General features: G+C 47.5%; 1 protein-coding gene across 7 annotated transcripts in view; it reads left to right on the top strand.

The window, feature by feature from the left end:
- LOC103707456 (formin-like protein 5) overlaps positions 1-13,485 on the top strand; it is a 44,277-nt gene extending 30,792 nt beyond the window's left edge. For 2 of the 7 annotated variants that reach the window (XR_005515030.3, XM_026804795.4), the window contains exons 17-18: positions 12,626-12,768; positions 12,882-13,485. Coding sequence is in view for 4 of the 7 variants with exons in the window: in XM_026804795.4 (XP_026660596.3) it covers positions 12,626-12,768; positions 12,882-12,962 (224 nt within the window). In the remaining 3 variants the exon portion in view is untranslated. Of the gene's footprint in view, positions 1-10,802; positions 10,980-11,030; positions 11,170-12,625; positions 12,769-12,881 lie in introns of those variants that run through there. The other 5 variants (XM_026804794.4, XM_039134071.3, XR_015973823.2 and 2 more) reach the window with 4 other exon arrangements.
- The last annotated feature ends 7,402 nt before the right edge of the window (positions 13,486-20,887 follow it).

Below are 20,887 nucleotides of genomic sequence, written 5' to 3'. Positions count from 1 at the left end.
CGGAAGGCGGGATCCAGCCCCGCCGATCTGGGCCGTTGGGGGGTCTATATAAACCCCCCGACTCAGTCCTAGAAAGGTCTTGCTTGTTTGTTATCGCTGCCCTCCTTTCTTCTTTTTCTCCTGGTTGCGACCGAGCTTTCCCGGCGGCGTTCTGGGACGATTTCCGGCAGTGTTCAGAGGCGATTTCCGGCGACCCTATAGTAGGTCGTTTTCCCACACTGGCTCGGAAGTTCTTTTCTTTTCTTTAAATACCTGCTTTCTTCCCCTTCTTCGTTTTCGTTTCTCGCTCTTTCCTTCATTTTTCTTTTTTTTCTTGTGAGATGGGTCTTGGTCCCGGTGAGGTTGGGTCTACCTTGACCGAGGAGGAACTAGAGCTGGTCCATTCCCGGTTCTTCTTCCGACCCGGGTTTCGTCTCGAACTCGCAGGGTCGGAAGGCCGGGTAACTAGACCTCCGCCAGGTCGGATCGGGGTGTACATCGATGCGCTCTGGGCCGGCCTACGGTTCCCTTTTCATAAGTGTGTGAATGACTTGTTGGTGGAGTACCAACTCGTCCCAGCACAGCTCACTCCAAATTCATGGAGGACCATTATCGGGTTTGCGTCCCTCTGGCTTGCGCATGGGATCCCGACCTCGTTGAGCATCTTCCGCCGGTCCTTTATGTTAAAGACGAACCCGGCGGACGTAGAGTGGCTGTATTTCGTCTGGAGGAGCGGCATATCGCTCTTCCGAGGTGCCCCTTCCTCGATTCATGAGTGGAAGGGGAGGTTTTTCTTTCTTTCTTCCGAGCTCTCGTGGAGGTTCGATCCGAGATGGGGGCGTCCCGGGCTGAAGGCCCTGAATAGGCTTAGTGGTCTTTCGGTGGACGAGCGGAGGGCTTTTGATGCTCTGCGAGGTCTCGGGAGGGACATCCTTCTGACCGAGTTTCTGATCGAGGAAGCTTTGGTGAACGTCGGCCTAAGCTCGGCGCGCCCCGAGGGTAAGGGCAGTTGTACTGCTCCTTCATTCTTCAGTTTTTTGCCTTATCTGTTCCTTTCCTTTGTTCTTTTGATGTTGGTCCGATACTTAGAAAAAATTTCTTCCTTTCTTTGTTTCAGACATTCCCCACATGTCGACCAGCAACACATCCCTTTTCTCTCGGCTGAAAAGGCGGGCAGTCGAGGCCGGCGGGGCTATGCCCGAGCCCCGAAAGAAGGCCAAGTCGGCGGCTACTTCTGCCCCTGCCGAGGTAAGGGGTTCTGAGGCCGGAGCTTCGGGGTCTGCCCGGGAGGGAGCTCCGACCACCGAGCGTGCGAGCTCGGGTTCTGGGGGAGCATCCGGCTCGGCGTCTCCAGCCTGCCCTGCCCCCATCTCTCAACGGCCAGGTTGGCCGATTATTCGCCTGCGGCGCTCGGGGCCCGAGCCGAGCAGGGGCCCCGAGGTCCCGAGTGCACCCCACCCCGTCGTCGCGAGCTCGGTCGGGCCGAGCTCTTCGGGGGCCGAAGGGAGAGAGTCGGCCGAGCCGGAGTCCCCGATACATGAGGGTAGCTCGGCCTTCCGAGACGGTGATGTTGCGCGCGCAGTATTCCGCCGCGCAATGCTCCCGGCGGACTGGGCCGAGTTCAGAACCCTCACGCTGGAGGAGATTGTCGATCAGACCTACCGTAATACTGTTCGGGTAAGTCACCTTTTTATTTTGTCCTTAGTCATCAGTATTTTTCTTCATTTTTACTTATTGTCGCTTTCCCTGCAGCACATCCACGAAGTCGATACCCTGGTATTCATTGCCTCGGAATGCCAGGACGAGTCCCGGCGGCTCTATAGGCAATTGGAGCCGGCCAAGAAGAGGATTGCCGAGCTGGAGGCCGCGTTGGCGGAAGCCGTAGCGCGGCGGGAGGCTACTGAGGCGGGTCGGCGAGCTATTGTTGACGAGCTCGAAGAAGAGAGGGCTGCGCATACTTTGGCAAGATCGGAGTTGCGCGCCTCCGAGGCGCGTCTTGCCGAAGCTCGCTCTGAGGCCGCCGGCCACAAGTATGAGGGCGGAATTCTCCGCCTAAAGGTCAAGCAGCTCGAGGCCCGAGAGAGGATGGCACTGGAGCGGGCTGAAAATGCCGTGGAACTCTTCAAGGAGTCGGAAGAGTTCTGCGACATGCTGGAGGAGGAGACCGTGGACAGGTTCCTCCGAGGCTTCAAGAATTTTCGAAGGCAAATGGCGCGATACTGCCCCCAGCTCGACCTTTCGGGGATCCGTCCAAGGATGGGGATAGGCGCCGAGACCGAGGCCGATGTGCCTACAATTCTTGCGGCCGAGGAGGAGCTTGCCGAGGCCGAAGCTGACATGGCCGACCAGGCGACGTTGGGGGCCCCTCCCGGGGAGGTTGCCGAGGATGCTTCCGAGGTCCCAGGCGAGGCCCCAGCTGAGGCCGCCGCGGAGAGTTCCGAGCCGACGCCTGTCGTAGACCCTCGGGTTATTGTTGTAGATGATACTGAGGGTGACACTGATGCAGCCACCGCCTCCTAGGACTTTAGCTTTTCCTTTTGCTTTCCTTTTTGTAAGTGAGTTCGGCTTTTGAATACGGCCGAACCTTAATTTTGTACTCGGCCTTCAAGCCTCTATTAATGAAAAAGTTCTTTTCTACATTTGTGCTTGTCTCTTTTTGCATAATAGGTAAATTTTTACCTTGGCTGCTTAAATCAAATTCCTCCTTCGCAAATTTCTCTAAGTGTTTAATCTCGGCTAGGTCCGTAGGCTCGGATTCTGGTGGCGTTTGCTAAATTGTCGGGCTCAGCTCTGATAGGGATTGCGCTAAGGCTCCGTGCTTAGATTTTAGGAAAATCCGCTAAGCCTTTGAGCTTGGGCTCCGAAGAAGTCCCACTAATTCTTTAGGCTCAGATTTTTAGGAAAGTTCGCTAAGTCTTTGAGCTCGGACTTTGAGGAGGTCTTGTTAGGCCTCTGGGTCTGTTCCCGGGGGGAGATCTGCTAAACCCTTGGGCTCGGCTTCCAAATCGCCGCAGCATTGAGCCCGGCTTTCAGAGGAGTTCCGTTAGACAAGCTTGCCAAAGCTTTAAGGTCGGGCTCCGGGGAGATCCCGCCAGACCAAGGTCAAGCTTGTCATGGAACTTTCGCGCTTTTGGTTTCGAACTTGGTCGAGGCTTCGCCGATCATTTTGTAGTATAAATAAGCAGACGTGATGACATAGGTGCTAGGTAAGATCATACCTTGTGCACCATTAGGATTGATTATCTATGCTAGGGGTAAGCGACTCCACTCTGTGGTCGACCTTTAAGGGCATTCCTCGGCCTGTAGTCTGCTTCCGCAAATGGTGTTATCCGTCGCAAGGATGGCGCCTTAGCCAGACTCTTGTGCGGGAGCATGGCTTGCTCTGGCCGAGTAGAGGAGAATGCCGTGCTCCCCATGAGGTGTTGTCTACTTCAGGCGTGCCTGCGAGCCGGGGGGTTCGCGAAGATACGACCCCATTGTTGAAGACTCGGGGGGAGGACCGCTTGGGTACTACCCCGCTGTGGTTATCGGGCGCCGCGGGGGACCGCGGATGTTCTTCCCCGTATTTCTTCCCGAGGCCGAGGGAGTTTGGGACTCTACGGTCAACACACGGGGCATCCCGACCTTAGTCGAGGGGTCGAGCACGAGGTCGTGGGAGCTTGGGCTCGCTGTCGACCTGGTGACGCTTTCCGAGGTCGAGGGAGTTTGAGACTCTACGGTCGACACACGGGGCATCCCGACCTTAGTCGAGGGATCGAGCACGAGGTCGAGGGGGCTTGGGCTCGCTGTCGACCTGGTGACGCTTTCCGAGGTCGAGGAAGTTTGAGACTCTACGGTCGACACACGGGGCATTCCGACCTTAGTCGAGGGATCGAGCACGAGGTCGAGGGAGCTTGGGCTCGCTGTCGACCTGGTGACGCTTCCCGAGGTCAAGGAAGTTTGAGACTCTACGGTCGACACACGGGGCATCCCGACCTTAGTCGAGGGATCGAGCACGAGGTCGAGGGAGCTTGGGCTCGCCGTTGACTTGGTGATGCTTCCCGAGGTCGAGGGAGTTTGAGACTCTACGGTCGACACACGGGGCATCCCGAACTTAGTCGAGGTCTTTGAGGGAGATCGAGATCAAGCTCGATGTCGGCGTAGCGTGGTGTTCCAGACTTGGCTGGGGCATCCGAACTTGGTCGGGCATCCGAGCTCGGTCGGGCATCCGAGCTTGGTCGGGGTTTCTGAGGATCACAAATGTTACAATGTCAGGAGAAGCACAGAGTAATTAAGGAGAGTTATGAACGAATTGTTACGAGAAGGGAGCAGGAGTTGCGTTTCCAGGTGCTGTGGGCCCCCCGGGGGGAGCTACTGATAGTACATCCGGAGGTTCTCGGAGTTCCAGCTTCGTGGGATGAGGGTCCCATCAAGAGACTCCAACTTGTACGCTTCGGGTCGTTGCACTCGGGCAATCCGGTATGGTCCTTCCCAATTCGGGGCAAGCTTTCCTTGCTCGGTGGGCTGAGAAGCTTCGGCTCTCCTGAGGACGAGATCTCCTGACTTGAAGAGTTTGGCTTTTACTCTGGAGTTGTAGTACCGTGCCGTTTTCTGTTGATATCTCATCAGGCGGACCCGGGCTGTCTTCCTTGCTTCTTCGATGAGGTCCAGGTTACCCCTGAGCTGGGATGAGTTGGAGGCTGTCGTGATGTTCCACTCTCGATGAGGGGAGTCCGATTTTCAAAGGAATAACTGCTTCCGTTCCATATGCCAGGTTGAAGGGGGTCTCGCCAGTGGAAAGTCGGAGTGTTGTTCTGTAGGCCCAAAGGACATTGTAGAGGTCCTCGACCCATTGCCCCTTGGATCGGTCGAGTCTAGCTTTAAGCCTCTGGAGAATGGTGCGATTTGTCACCTCGGTCTCTCCATTCGTCTGTGGATGGGCTACCGAGGTGAAGCGGTGGTCGATGCCGAGCTCGGAGCAGAATTCTCTGAAACGGATGTTGTCGAACTGACAACCGTTGTCAGATATGTGGATGCGGGGGAGTCCAAATCTGCAGATTATTGACTTCCAAACAAAGTTCCGCATCTTCTGCTCGGTGATCCGGGCTACAGGCTCAGCTTCGACCCACTTGGTGAAATAGTCGATGGAGACGACCAGAAATTTTCTTTGCCCGGTAGCTAGGGGAAAGGGTCCCAGGATATCGATCCTCCATTGGGCAAATGGCCAGAGGGCGATGATCGAGGTCAGCGGGGCCGAGGGTCGGCGCTGGATATTGGCATTCCGCTGACACCGATCACATCTTCGGACGAAGCCCGTTGCGTCCTTTTGAAGTGTAGGCCAAAAGTATTCTTGGCGCAAGATTTTATGGGCTAGCGCCCGGCCTCCCAGATGGTTTCCGCAGATCCCTTCATGGACTCTCGCATAGCAAATCTGCCTCTGAGGGGCGGAGACATCTAAGGAGAGGAGAGGTGAACGACCGGCGGTAGAGCTTGCCTTCATATAGTAAGTACCGAGGAGCTTGACGCTTGATTCGGCGAACCTCGAGCTCATCGTCAGGGAGGGTTCCATCCTGCAAATAGTTGATGAACTCGTCCATCCAACTCGGCTCTGTGTCGATGCACATGGTCGGCTCAGATTCTTCTGTGCTGGGTGTTTGGAGATATTCGAGTACCGTCGCCTTGGGGAGCTCGTTCATACGGAAGGTCGCCAACTTCGACAGTTGATCAGCCCTGAGGTTCTCCGTTCTGGGGATATGGTGAATGTTGAAGGAACCTAGGGCAGATGTGAGGTTTCGCACCTTTTGGAGATATTTCTGCATTGATGGCTCCTTTGCTTCAAAATCCCCCAGAACCTGGCCCACGACCAGTTGGGAGTCGCTCCTTTGCCAACTTGAGCCTGGCAATGAGCGCCTCGTACTCTGCCTCATTGTTCGAGGCCGAGAACTCGAGGCGTAGGGCCTGCTCAGCCACTACCCTGTCCGGACTGGTGAGGATGAGACCTGCTCCGCTACCCCCCGAGGTCGAGGAGCCGTCCACATATAGGACTCATGGCGGCCTCGGGGTCCTCTCCATTGGCATGAGTGGGAGCTCGGGATCATCCGGCAAGGTGCACTCCACGATAAAATCGGCGAGTGTTTGGGCTTTGATAGCCGGCCTTGGTCGGTATTCGAGGTCGAACTCCTCGAGCTCAACTGCCCATTTGGCAACTCTTCCGGCGCGGTCCGACCTCTGCAAGATTTACTTCATAGGCTGGTCGGTCAATATGGCCACAGTGTGGGCCTGAAAGTAGGGTCGGAGTCTCCGAGCTGAAGTGATCAGGGCGAAAATTGTTTTCTCCAATTTAGAATATCGGGTCTCAGCATCTTAGTAGACAGGCCTCTGAAGCTTGTCCTCTTCCCGGACCAGAACTGAGCTTACTGCAACCGGGGAGACGGCCAGGTACAAATAAAGAACTTCGCCTTGCTGAGGCTTAGTGAGTAGTGGAGGGGACGCGAGAAGGCACCTAAGCTCTTCAAATGCTTGCTGGCATTCCTCCGACCATAGAAAGTTCTTTGGTCGTTTAAGGATATTGAAGAATGGGAGGCAGCACTCGGCCGACCTGGAGACAAACCTCCCTAAGGCCACGACCCGCCCGGTAAGCTTCTGCACCTCTTTGACCGTCTTTGGAGGTACCATCTCTTGCAGCGCTCGGATCTTCTCGGGGTTAGCTTCGACTCCGCGCTGGGTTACTACGAAGCCCAGGAATTTGCCCGAGGTGACTCCGAATGCGCACTTTGCTGGATTGAGCATCATTTGGTACTTCCTGAGCTTGGAGAATGTTTCATTGAGGTCAGCCACATGGTGCTCTGTTGTTCGGCTTTTCACCAGCATATCGTCCACGTAGACTTCCATGTTTCGGCCTATCTGATCTTTGAAGATTTGACTGACCAGCCTTTGGTATGTAGCTCCTGCATTCTTCAATCCAAACGGCATCACTTTGTAACAATAAGTGCCCTTGTCGGTGATGAAAGCCGTCTTCTCCTCATTTTCAGGCGCCATTCGGATTTGATTGTATCCCGAGAAGGCGTCCATGAAGGTCAGCAGCTGATATCCCGAGGTGGAGTCGACGAGCTGGTCGATGCTGGGGAGGGAAAAACTATCCTTCGGGCAGGCCTTGTTCAGGTCGGTGTAGTCCACGCACATACGTCATTTTCCATTGGCTTTCTTCACGAGGACCACGTTGGCGAGCCAGTCCGGATAGGAGACCTCCTGGATGAAGCCGGCCTCGAGGAGTCTGTCTACTTCCTCGGCCGCCGCTCGCTGCCGTTCCGGGGCGAAGCCCCGCTTCTTTTGTCTCACGGATCTGCAGGTCGGTTTCACCTGGAGTCGGTGAACCACGACCTCGGGGTCGATTTCCGGCATGTCGGCGGGCGACCAGGCGAAGACATCCATGTTGGCCTGGAGGAATTCGATCAGGCGCTCCCTTTCGCAGGAGCTCAAGCCGGAGCCGACCTGGACGGTTACCTCTGGGCAATTTTCTTGTAAAGAGATTTGGGTAAGGAGCTCACCAGGCTCTACCCGTTTCTTCCAGAGGTCGTTCCGCACGTCCAAGGTTTCAATGAGCATCATGCGGTCCATTGCTTGAGTTGGCGCCTCGGCCAGTAGCTCCTGTTGGCTTGACGCTTCAACCGATGGTTTTGCTTTGTAGGTTGCCATGTAGCACGGCTTGGCCACCGTCTAGTCTCCACGAGTTTCGCCTATCCCATGATCAGTGGGGAATCGCACGAGCAAGTGGTAGGTTGAGACTACAACCCGGAGGGCATTAAGTCCCGATCTTCCCAAAATGGCATTGTAGGCTGAAGGCAGGCGGACTACAAGGAAGTCCGTCCTCACGGTGCTTTCTCGGGGGGCGAGCCCGGCTGTGACAAGTAGTCTGATCTCGCCCTCGACCGGGACCGAGTCCCCGGTGAACCCGACTAACGGGGCGTTCATTTTTCAAAGCTGTCCTTCCGTTAATCCCATTTTTGGTAGGCATGATAGTACAAAACATTTGCCGAGCTTCCATTATCAACTAAGACACGCTTTACATCAAACTTATTTACAACCATGGAGATGACCACAGCGTTATCGTGAGGAGTTTCAACTCCTTCCATGTCCTCATCCGAGAGTGAGATAGCTTCGGAGATGCGCGGGCGCTTCGGAGGGGTCCTTTCTTCGGTTAGCTCTTCAGCCGAGCTTCCTCCAACAATGGTATTGATGATGCCGGCGATAGGCCTGTTGTCATTTGGATTTTCGGGCTGTGTGGCATTTTCCGCCGGCCTTCTTTCCTCACGCCGGTTTCGTACAAACCGGTTGAGTACTCCGCGGCGGATAAGCGCCTCAATCTCGTCTCGGGGCTGGAAACAATCCTCCGTGTCGTGGCCGTGGTCTCGGTAGAAGCGGCAATACTTCCTAGGATTGCGCGGGACTTCTACATCCCGCATCAGGGGCGGGGGCCGGAAGAAGTCCCGTCCTTCGATCTCCATTAGGATCTCGGCCCGGGATGCGTTGATAGGAGTGTAGCTCTCATACTTCCCCAGGAGCCTCCGTGGTCAAGATGGAGATCTCGGCCGAGGTGGGGACCTTGGCCGAGGTGGGGACCTCAGTCGAAGTGGTCCCTGCTGTCGAGGCGGGCTCCTTAGTCGAGGAAGATTCTTATCTCGGCGGGGAGATCGGTTTCTCTGGCGGCCGCGCTCCTTGCGACGCTTCTTCTGCTTCTTGAGGCCAGCTGGTCGCACCCCGCCTGGAGGCGATAGCCTCCTCGGCCTTCGCGTACTTCCGAGCCCGGGTCAGCATTTCGGTGAACTCAGCGGGGAAACTCTTCTCGATGGAGAAGAGAAACCTGTAGGAGCGAGCCCCAGTCTTCAGTGCCGACATGGCTATTGACTGGTCGAGCTCGCGGACCTTCCAGGTTGCAGCGGTGAAGCGGTCGAGATACTCCCTGAGAGATTCCCCCTTCCGCTGCTTGACGTCCAGGAGGGAATCCGATGTTCGCCGCTGACGCCGGCTGGCAGCAAAGTTGGTGGCGAACTGCCTACCGAGCTGCTCGAAAGAGGATACCGAAGTCGGCTTCAATCCGGAGAACCAAAGTCGAGCGGTTCCCCGAAGGGTAGCTGGGAAGACCTTGCAGAGCACAGCCTCCGAGGACCCTTGCAGTGCCATGAGGGCTCGGTAACTCTCCAAATGGTCGAGGGGGTCGGTAGTTCCGTTATAGGGCTCCACCTGGGGCATTTTGAACCTCAGTGGGACCGGCTCCTCCTCGATCTAGCGGAAGAAGGGGGACTTGGTAGTAAACTCAAAGTCGCCCTCGCACCTTGCCTTCCTGCTATGAAGCGCCTCAATCTAGTGCTCCAGGTTCTCGACCTTCCTGTCGAGCTCCCCGGGTTGGTGGATTGTCGCGGCAGTCTGCTCTGGCTCATGACGGTCCAGGGCTGACTCGGCTTCCGAGAGCTGTGGCCTTCTATCTATGCTTCTCCCTGGCAATTCTCTCTGGGGAGACGCTCGGGCTGAGTCCTGGTGACAGCATTGTTCTTCATTATTGGCTCTCGAGGAGCCGTGGAGGTTTCGACCCTGGGGCACTGGTCCGTTCGGAGGAAGCACCGGCTGAACCTGGGCCTGTGGAGGCGGCACAGGTGGGGCTCCCTCCCGCTGCAGGCCTTGGACGGCCGCGGCCAAGGCTTGGACCTGCTGCACCAGGATGTTGAACTGTTCCGGCTGGACTTGAGGAACTGGATCGGCCGGAGATGGTGAGTTCTGGACAGAGTGTCCAGGACTTGGTGGGAGACGCCGGGAGGTATTAGAGGCTCCTTTACTTCTCAACTTCATGGCCACAACTCGGGCCCTTCCTCTAGCGCCAACTGTTGCTGGAAATTGGACCCGGGGGCGGCCGTCGGGAGAGAAGGCGGAGCTCTGGGAAGAGTCGGTGAGTGGCGTTCCGTCGGCGGATGGCGTCCTCCGTGGGGCCTGCAAAAAGCCGGTGGCCGGGGTTTCCGGCGCCGACCCTCCGATGGCTAAGTTAGAGGGGGAAAGATATGTGTAGAAGAAAAAATGTCCAGAGTTTCAGTGTTCAGCCCCCTCTAAGGTGGGAGGGTTCCCCTTTTATAGGGGGGCACTGGATTACCTGTGACGTGACGGGGTGAAGTTACCATATGATTGAGCATGTCGGCTGAATCAATGCAGGATCGTGTGAGTTAATGCCTTGCTGTAAGAGGTTAGGTCGGGACCAAGGAGTTGTCACGGCTGATCAGACGCAGCCGAGCTGATTTGCCATTGAGGGTTTGAGATCCGTAGATAGTAGGAGCCATGCGCATTAATTGTTTGAGTGAGCCGGAGGCCTGTATAGACCATGCGCATTAATGGTTGAGTGAGCCGGAGGCCTGCAGAGACCATGCGCACTAAAGGTTGAGTGAGCCGGAGGTCTGCAGAGGCCATGCGCACTAATGGTTGAGTGAGCCGGAGGTCTGCAGAGGCCATGCGCATTAATTGTTGACGGCAGTGGCAGGGGATGGTCTCTGGTCAAGCTGCAAAAAGGTGTGATCGCGGCGAGTGGATAGCGGGGTCAAGCTTCCGAGGTCGGTCGTCTCGAGGTCGAGAGCTCCTAGGTTGGATGCCTGGTCGGGCGCCAGGTCGGTCGTCCGAGGTCGGGTGCCAAGTCGGTCGTCCGAGGTCGGGCGCCAGGTCGGGTGCTTCCAATCACGTGCTTTGGGGGGACTTGTATTTCCCGTGTATGGGGCGGTTTTAAATTCATAGTTTGGCTTCTCTTTCAGCTAGCAATTAACCTGATATATATCTGCCATTTATTTACCTTGAATTGAGAATGGCATCAGGACCCTTTCATAGGGAACAGGTAGTTGATAGGTTATCAAAAAATACATAGGAAGATGGTACAAGATTAATGCATCCAAAAATTGTTCAAAAGGTCTGTGATGATCCTGCACATCTTCTGTGTGCATGCTGGTATGTGTTTTCCTCTGTTTTTTTGGTTCAATTAAAGAACAACTTGATCACTCTGTTAAATATGATGATGTATATGTACTTGTCTTTCTTGCTTATAGGCTTCCACTGTTATGTTATGCTTATGATTCCTCCAGCTGCAGTTAATAGCTGTAACAAGCAGAGATTTGTGAGACATACATGAACATTTATACCAGTTGTAAGCTCAAAATTTAAGAAGTTGGTGGCCTTCCTGTCAGTGTCAAACTGTGGTTGCCACTAACCATTTTCCACATTTTACTTCTCACTTCTATATTTCTTGTGGAAAAATGGGCGAACAGTTCCACAACAAGTATAACCCATGAAAAATGGAGGTATATCGGGATAAATGAGATGTTGTGCTTCCGAAATTTTATATGATAGTTAAAACCACAGTGCATTTTAAACACGGAGAAATTTCTTTGGAAGAAGATGTCACATCAAGTTTGCAAGGTTGGAATTTTGAGCAAAGGACCCACAAATGGATTGGATATGGATCAGAAATTAGTGTATGCTTTTCTGTATCCATATTTATTCAGTTGGTATGAATACAGGTATGGTTATTAGTTGGGTGCTAAAATTTTTTATCTGTATCTGTTCTAAGCTGTATGGATATGAAGCTGATACTACTCTGGATACAAATTGGATTCTTGTGCAAAGTTCAATAATGACAACTGATGTTAAATGATATAATCATAAAAGATAAGAACAATGAAAGAGTTGCATTTTACTTATTTGTCTACAATTTGGCAAGCATACATGTGAAGTATAAATCAGGTTATGAAAATCCTGACATATAGATGTTCTTTGCTAATATGTCAAGTATCTGGATTCTTGGATATGAATCCAAAAATGAAACTTAGAAGCTGTATCCAACAATGTTTTTATCTCTGTATCCAAGTCCACATTCGTATTGACAATTTCTTTGTATCGAAGTCTGTATTTGTATCTGACAATTTTTCTACCTATCTGAACCCATATACAAATCTTATTGGATACTAATTTTTGTATCTGAATCCAATTCGATTCAATATGAATTTGGATCCAGTACTGGACCCACCCACTTTCAGCCCTACCCACAAGCATAAGCTGAATGAGGCAAAGTCGAAGATGGCAAGCATGGGGAATCCTAGGATGCTTTGAGTTGAAGTTAGTATATTTTGGAGTCAAATACGAATATGAGGGAAGATATCCTTGATGAGAAATGGTTTGAGAAGAGAAGATCACAGTCAAATAATGCTCATATGAGGGAAACGAAAAATGATTTGAAGTAATTTACCAATTTGGAGACTGGTCATCATAGACAAAAAGCCAAAAGTGAAACAGGTTCTACATGGTCGACCTTAGTTTGGTGTAATAAGGTTCATTTTCTTTGTTTCTTCTCAGAATGCCGAAACCATGCCATTTTATTATTATTACCATGTCAGGGGCCTCAATAGCCCACTTTGTATGGCTTCTTGTTTTCTAAAGAATTTGCATTATGTATGATATTCAATTTTAGCTCTTCTTCTTCCTTATGTGGAACATAATGATTACAAATGAAAAGATTTTGATAATTCATTAAATTCTATGTGCCTAACTCTTTACATTCGAATTATCTGTTTGAGACAAAGTATCATGTATCTCACTTGCTCTGTATATAATCTAATCTTTATTTGCCAAAAACAAAAAAATGCAGTGATATCTACTCTTACAAATTTTGTCTCAATGTTTCGGCGGGCACACCAAGAGAATTGCAAGCAGGCTGAGGTTGAGAAGAAAAAAGTCCAAAAAGAGTCTGAAGTAGAGAAGTTTAAAGCTTCCAACAGGATGAGTGAAAATGTTAGATCACCTATTTTTTATTCACTATCCTTAGTATATGCTTATGATTTCTGTCTGCCTTGTGAGTCCTGTTTTCCTTATTAGTTGATTTAAATTTTGCTTGGGACCTGAAGGCAGCAAGACAGAGCCAACAGCTGCAGCAGACAACAGAGAAGAAGAAAGCTACAAATTGGCGAGGAAAGGATGTTAGTTGACCTCTGACCTGCTGACACTGGCATTTCAGTTTTGATCTCTGCCTGCCTCAGGAACCCATGCTCTGACGATCATAATGTTTAGCAGTCCTATATTTCCCAGAGGACTCGAGGATAGGAAACCTGGCCAGCTGTTCCTGCAAGAATGGCGTTGAATTCATGGACAGCGAAACCTCCCAATGGAGAACACCTGATCCTGCTAACTCTCGCCTTAAGCGATACATGAATCTTTCAGCTGTGTTACTGATGTCAGATCTGTTGTTCATGTCGATACAGTTATTCTGGAGGCAGACATCCGACAGCGGGCCAAAAGGAGCTCTGGATTCTGTATTCTTGTTTTGTACAAAGCTAACCACTTAGTTCTTTCCATTCTTGCTTTTTGGCATTCTAGATAGGCCCAGGCATAGGTCAGGAATTATACAATAGAGGTGAAAGAAATAAGACAGTTGAATTTGTATCCATGTTTTCACATGTAATTTTGTAATCCAAGAATGCTCCCATGCAGCCGCATTATGCTGCTCTTTAACTCTCTCTCTCTCTCTTTCTCTCCATGCATTAGACGTCTGGACTTTTATGAACTTGGTGTCCACTGAACTCCATTGGATCACAAACGCTTCATCATGAGATGAGTTTTTGAATCCCTTGTATGATTTTTTTTTTTTAAAAAAAACAACAATGATAAGGTGACAAGGCATTATCCGAGTTCCATTTTTTGACCTGAAAATAGTTGTTAGGTCAGTTTCAGCAGGGATGATAGGTTTGACATGGCATGGTTGGTATGACAATGGTTTCCTCTCTCTCTTAGATAAGCAGTCAGCCAGATGATTGTAATGTTGTCATCGTTGCTCGAAACCTGTAGTGATTGAACGCTGTTTTGGCAACTCAAAATTATCATCTGAACTGTTCTTCTACTAGCCTATGGTATAGGTTTCTGGAGATTGACCACTTCCGCAATGGTACTAAAATCTGAGAGAATTCTAAAACTATATCCTGTCCCATTGACATCTTGGGGTAATACGACCATCTTCCCATTAGACGTTTGTATTCTCCAGATGAGCCGATATATCCTAAATTCATTTTCACAGATTTTTGGCATGAAAAAAATAAAAAAGAAAAAGAAGCAAAGAGTAGAATAATTGAGAATAGAGATCTCCGAAATCAATAAGCAAATTTTATTAATTTAATAAACCACTGACTAATACTAAAAACCAAATCCTAAAAATACTAGAAAAACTAAACAGAATAAACAATAAAAGATAGATAAAGTTAAAAGATAAATAAGAAACCGGTAAAGATTTTCTTATAATATTAGAGTCGTACCAAAAGTTTTGGTTGTTGATAGGGGAATCAAATGCAATTAATTTTTGTGGTAGGGGGTAAAAAGCCAACTCTATAAAGGACAAGAGGTAACACATTCATTTCTTTCTTTTGGAAGGCTAGAACCCAATGCCATTACCATATCATCGTCTATAACAAGGTTGCAGCACTGACAACGAAAACCAAAAAGAACACAACCCACAATGGCAAGGCCGCGTGGTAGCTCTGCTGATTCAAGTAGCCTTCGTGCCTCAGAGTACATGTCACAATCTTTTGCCAAACACAACATGAAAGGTAGCTCTGCTGATTTTGAGACCAAGATTGGGAGACATGGGATACACCTCACTGAACAAATACAGGTATAAGAGGTTCTCAAACTTTTGACCAATCCCATTACCTAAAATATGTAAGCTAGTTTCTAAACAGACTCTTATATAGAGGGAGGAGGATTCCCTTAAGTTTCTTCTCAGATGATTGAAGACTAGCTCAATATCTAATGCTCCATGCCATGAGCAGACAAACACAGAAGGACTATGGCAAGTAACAAGCATCACCCACAGACCACAGTGACAGGCTTTTGGCTGTCTCCATACGATGGCATGCCATATGGGTCTCTTGTGAACATTTGGACTGAACTGAAGCACATAGAGACCCTATGCTGACTAGATCCATCTGTCACGCCCCGAAATCCGGAATATAATACGGTCATGCTACCGAAAGATACAATTTATGATAAAACGGAGCCAATCATTATATCTTAGCTTCCAAGTCCATCACAAATAAAATATAATAATTAAAAGTTTAATTTTATTATTCATTAAATAAAATCAATACTGGTTCAGAGCGTCTAAATCCAAACATAAATACCAATCCATAATTCTCAATATTCAGAAAATCATTAAGTACAAATTTTATAGTCAATTAAAATACTAAATTTCTTCAATAAAATCACCAAGCTTGCTAGTGCGAACTCCAAACCTAAACCATCCTTCGTTCCTATCAACTCTATTCGTCGGAAGAAAGAAAAATAAAAATAGAGATATATGAGCGAAACAGCTCAGTAAAGAAATCTTACCTTATCTTATCGGATCAAGCATAAGTTTTTTTATGCCAATGTATCGTTAAAAAAATAAAATAAAACATTTCATAGTACCGTATATTAAAATAAGTTATAAAGCCAATTATGTATGCATAAATCATTTATCTTTCATAAACATAGTTCTAAGTTTATATTGCAAATAAATTCATAAATCATTCTTCTGCCATTTAGTCATATCATAATTCAAAACATTGCTCATAGATATTCGTGCTATGGTCACTTTATACTCGTGACAGAGTGTTCATAATCGACAAAGATTCTTGTTTTCAATGCCAACTTTATACTCGATGGCGGGCCAGTGTTCTTATGGATGCTAGCTTCGGATATCATTTTTTTCAATTCTAGAGATCATACATAACTATCTGAGTCTTTCAAATACTTATATCTTTTTCTTAAAGTATACACATAAATAGTTGAAAATACTAAATGGTATGATCAGATTTGTCTTTTCTAACAAAACTATTTCATTAAAACATTTATAGAACTATTTTTCATAATAAAGCATAATTTTTATAACATATATGCTGATTCATAATTTATCATATATATGAAAAACATGATAATTTGAAAAATAATCTGTGAAAGATCTACTTATTTCTTTCGCCTTAGACCGTCAAATCAGTTAACCCTATTTAAAAATATTAAAAGCAAAATTAATTTCTGTTCAATGATTTTAATCGGATTAAAATAATAAAAAAAGGAGATGATTAGTCAGGTGACAGAGTATGGTGGCTTTGGATGGGTCGGGTTTAAGCAACTTAGTTAATGAATCACGAGGCATGGACTTGATCAGGCTTGAGATCGTTTGATAGGTTCATCATCAGTGGATTCCAAGGACACTTAACATGGTCGGGGTGACCGGTCTGGCTGCTGCTGCCGAGCACCCTCCTTCATCTAGGAAGAAGAAGAGAGAGATAGAGCCTCATGATCGACCGGTCAATGACCGGGCCCTCACACCATCAGTTTCTTCTGAGGTTTGACCTTTTCACGTAGGGTCAACTGCAGTGATGGGCTTGGCTGATCCTCCCTAAAAGAGAAATTTTCTATCTATTCAGCCAAGAGGGTATGGCAGCCATATGAGTTTAGAATCAGGCGCCAATCTGGATCTAAGAGCCCATATTTCTTCTAACTCTTGTTTGAAGCTCTGCTTCTGCACAATCTGAGATGACAGCCATGTCTCACTTCTGACCAAAGCTTAATAAAATGGAGAGGGAGAGAGAAGAAAAAGAGGGGTGGGGAGGAAGATGGATTGGAAGGGCTAAGACCATAAGTCACCAAACCTCTCTCCCATATTTGGTCTTCAGCCCATCAGCATTCATCTCACTCAAATCCAATGTCTTACCCTGTATCAGGGGGACGGCATGGCATGGGACTAGTACCAAAGAAAGGAGTCTTTTGGAAATCCAATTCTGGCTAGTCATCCATTGATTCTCTCTGCTCACCCCAGTCAGAGTCACACCAACCAGTTCTTATGACCCCTTTGGGAAAGAAAGGTTCACAGGACAAGAAGTACCCAACAGCTCACCACTTCTCCCCACAATCATAAATCTTAGCCTCACTGGATTTATGGGCCTTGAAGCAGGGGCCCTCCAATTGATGTGACTGCTGCATTGGCAAAGGATTGTGCTTGGATCCTTTTCTTCTTTATCTTTCCATATCAGCATTGGCATTTTTGGCTCCAATCAGAGGTTGGAAATGAGGAAGCATGGGTGGCAGCTTCCATACCATCCTCTTCAGGTATGGATTTTTTCTCCTACTATTTTCCCTGTTTTTTCTTCTCATTATCATGAAATAGGTTCTGATTTTGTTTTTCTGGCATTGGCGTTTGCTTTCTATGTATTCTTTGTGCCCTTAGTTGGAAAGACGCTGTCTGAATATGGGGATCTTCACTCCCCTGATAAGCCATTTCACTGACCAATGTGACTCATTCCTTCTCTTTATTTTCTTTCCTGATATTTTCTGGGTGTTTGTGGTGGGAACTATCTGTTGGGGTTGCTTGTTGGGTTTTTAAATCTTTTTGTTGGTGGAGTTGGATATGATTGCCCTGGCTTTTCTTTGGTGTGGGTTATCCCCATTTTATATCTTTGCTTGCTTGAATTCTTTTCCTCAATTTTTTCATGAAAAAATGAAGGTGCATTTGTTTATTTATACGTTTTGATGTTCATTTCAGATAATAAGTACAGATTGCTATGCACATTTTTGGTGGAACAAAGAGGCTTTTCAGTAGTTTGCATTTGTATTTTTTATGGTTTTATTGAGATTTCTTGTATTTGCAGTGATTATTAATGTGGACTTTATGCTTACTTTGGAGCCACCATTGGATGTCTGAGTGTTGGAAGACTCATGTAGTATAACTCAGTGAAATGATTGTTTTGGTGTATGATTTCATGTCATAATGTTGGAAATCTATATGTTGTCCAATCTGCCCCCCAGTGGAGTATCATTGGATTTGGTAAATTTTCTTGTAGAATTCCACATTTCCCTTTTCTGGAAATGTAAAATAATTTTTGACCGCTAAAAGTACAGTATGATTCTCTCGTCTATCATCACTTGCAGAATGCCAGAGAACTTTGGGGCCTCTCTTGTGACTTAAAAATTAGGAAGACCATTGTTAAAATGAAAAAAAAAAATTGTGCCTTACCCTGACAGTAATGTAATAAATTCTGTCATATGTGTAGTGAATTTGCAGACTATAAAAGAGGAGGAAGCATTAAAATTGGAAAAAAAACATTGATTTCATCTGTGCTTCAGAAGCCTGCCACTTCTCAAGTATCTTGCCCTCTCTGTATGTAAAATTCCAGTTGAGAATCTGCTGTACTAGCAGAGTTTTCTATTTGGCTGTGCAGATGAAGAATATCTTCTTTAGGTGAAATATAACAGCTTGGTTCTTGCTACATTTTTTGCTCCAAACAAATCATTGCACTTGGATGAAATAATCAGCATGTGGCACTTGTATGCCCGATAACATCCATATTTTAAGTCTACAAAATATTCCATTGAAGTGATCAAACAAATCGTTATGATCTTAAACAAGTGGAAGGATTACAACATGGTACTTGAAGCTATGGTGGAGATAGGCATAAGTTGAGTTTCCAATATTACAAAGGTCCACAATGTTGACATTATGTACCAGTCACCTCACTATATAAACATAACACAACACCTTGAGGTGCCTATATGCCCACATAATAATTTAGTTAAATGATATTGGGCACAGGCTGAAGCAGTGCGGTTGTCAAGAGATTACAATTTGAGAGGTAGCTATCTTTGTAGAATTAAACTGTAACATGTGTAAGGTCTTATTGTAGACTGATGCTGATTGAAAAATGCAGAAGTACTGATAACCTTCTGTTTCTTGTCAGGTGGCATGCGTCTTCTGTTCATATGTTTGGTGTGCTGCAACAGATCCTGCACATCCAGGGGTTTTCAAGTCTAAGAAATATCATCAAGTGGAGAGCAGTATGAAACAGACTCAACCCCAAGGAATTTAGAGGAGGCTTGACAAATAAAGCGCATGCTGCAACAACTGGTGACAAATCACTGGATGAGCAAATCCACAAAGATGCTATTGATGGAAAAGAGAATGATAGGCTTCAGCGAGAGCTTATCTTGTTGCAATACTTTCTTGGCTGTTTTCTTGAGCTGGTGTCCTTTGTCTTTTAAATGCAATCGGTGCCATTCACATGAGCAGTCATCTGAATACCAAATGAGTGAGGAGGGGATGTTCTTCTGCAGTTCATGTGAAGTAGAGGTATGCAATCTGCATCAGATGATGATATTTATTGAGACAGGAAAACCTTTGCTACCCATTGAAAAACGGCATGCCTCATATGTGCTTGTTTTTAGACTACTACTAATGTTTGCAGACGAAAAACATGAATGTGCTAATTTGATTTGTATACTATTGTTGTTATCTCAAAGTATCTGGTGTGTGTTGTTTCCTTATTGCATTTTCTAGTTGAAATATAAGAAAACATTTAATGATTTTTCTTCCTTTACACGAATTAATGAAAAATACATTGGCTTCTTCTGGTTGCATATTATTACATACCTCTGTGTAACAACATGCTCAACTTATTTCCTCTGTTCACCCCTTCTCGATGCTTTAAGTCACCATTCAACATTTGTATCTTCCATCACAAATTTAAGTAACCTCGCACCAGAAGTAGGTGCTGGTTTCTTCTTTTCCTGACATTCCTATCTTGGTTTAATATTGGGGATGTGATGAATGGGCCTCCAGATAGGCCGACCTGGACCAAAATCGGTAGGCCCATCTGGCTATGGTCACCATCTTCAGGGAGAACGGTCGCTGCAGCCATTAGAGGTGGTTGCAACCGCCTAACGGTTGGCTGTTGCAGCCGTCCTTATCTCATTCCTCCCCGGGGGCTATAAAAAAAAAAGAAGAGAGGGGAAGAAGAAGAAGAAACAGAAGAGAGAGAGAGAGAGGCGTTCTTGTGGTCGTTGTCGTCGATGGCCCTCAGCCATAAGCACCGCCGGGCTTCGGCCGCAGGTGTTTTCGATCCTCGGCCGCAGCCGCCGTGGGGCCAGAGGACAGAATATCCTCTATCCCTCTTTTCTGTTTCTGAGATGAAATAGAGGAAGGGCTCCACAGCTCTCGGTCGCAGCCGCAGCCGCCGCCAGTCCTCGGTCGGAGCTGTAGTCGGGCCAGAGTCCCTTCTCCTTCTCTCTCTCCGGTGGGGCAGAGGGGCAGCTCTCGCCTCCTCCCTTCGGTGAAGAGAAGAAGGGTGACAGAAGAAGAAGAAGAAGAAGGGAAGGGGGAAGGGCTTCCTAGGGTCCTCGATTGCAGATCTGGCTTTGGTGCTCGGCCGCAGCCATCGTCGAGCTGGAGGCTTTTAATCCCCTTCCCTGTTGCGGCGAGCTCCTCTTCCCTGCTTTCGTGGGGGTGAGGGAGGTTCTTCCTTCCCTCCCCTGCTGCAGTGAGGACGGGGGAGGAGCCGAGCCTATTTCAGGGACTTGAAACCTGTTCAAGTCTATTCCAGGATTTAATTTAGATTTTAATTATCGAATGGCGAGTAATTCATTTTAACTGTTTGGATAGATATAGTGGATTTGTCATCCAGAGCCTAAGAATTTATGAGCGAATCGAGGTAAGTAACCCTAACATAAATCTTATTGATTTCGAATTACTGAAATTATTTTAGATGTGAAATTATAAATTATATGACTAATCATGCATTTTTTAAAAAATATGATCAAGCATAGGTTTGCAAGTGCTTCATGATTTTGGCTAAATAGCATCCTTCGTAAATACTTTATTGCGTATATATAAATTATGATTCTAAAAAAATTGCATGAAAATGATATTTGTGGCATGATTATGCATTTTAAACTTTACGATGCCATTATGTATTTTTTCCAACTTATTTATGAAGTATGGTTTATAAAAAGTATGAAATGATTTATGAACTTTCAGATAGCTATGTACGACCCTCGCTAGTGGGTATAATAGCTCGACATACGGCTCTCGCTAGCGGATATAATAGCTCCGCAT

This window comes from Phoenix dactylifera, chromosome 15, assembly GCF_051530095.1.
Source record: "Phoenix dactylifera cultivar Ajwa chromosome 15, Ajwa_hap1_PhDact_Kaust_v1.1, whole genome shotgun sequence".
NCBI lineage: Eukaryota > Viridiplantae > Streptophyta > Magnoliopsida > Arecales > Arecaceae > Phoenix > Phoenix dactylifera.
This window is presented reverse-complemented; position numbering and strand designations above follow the sequence as displayed.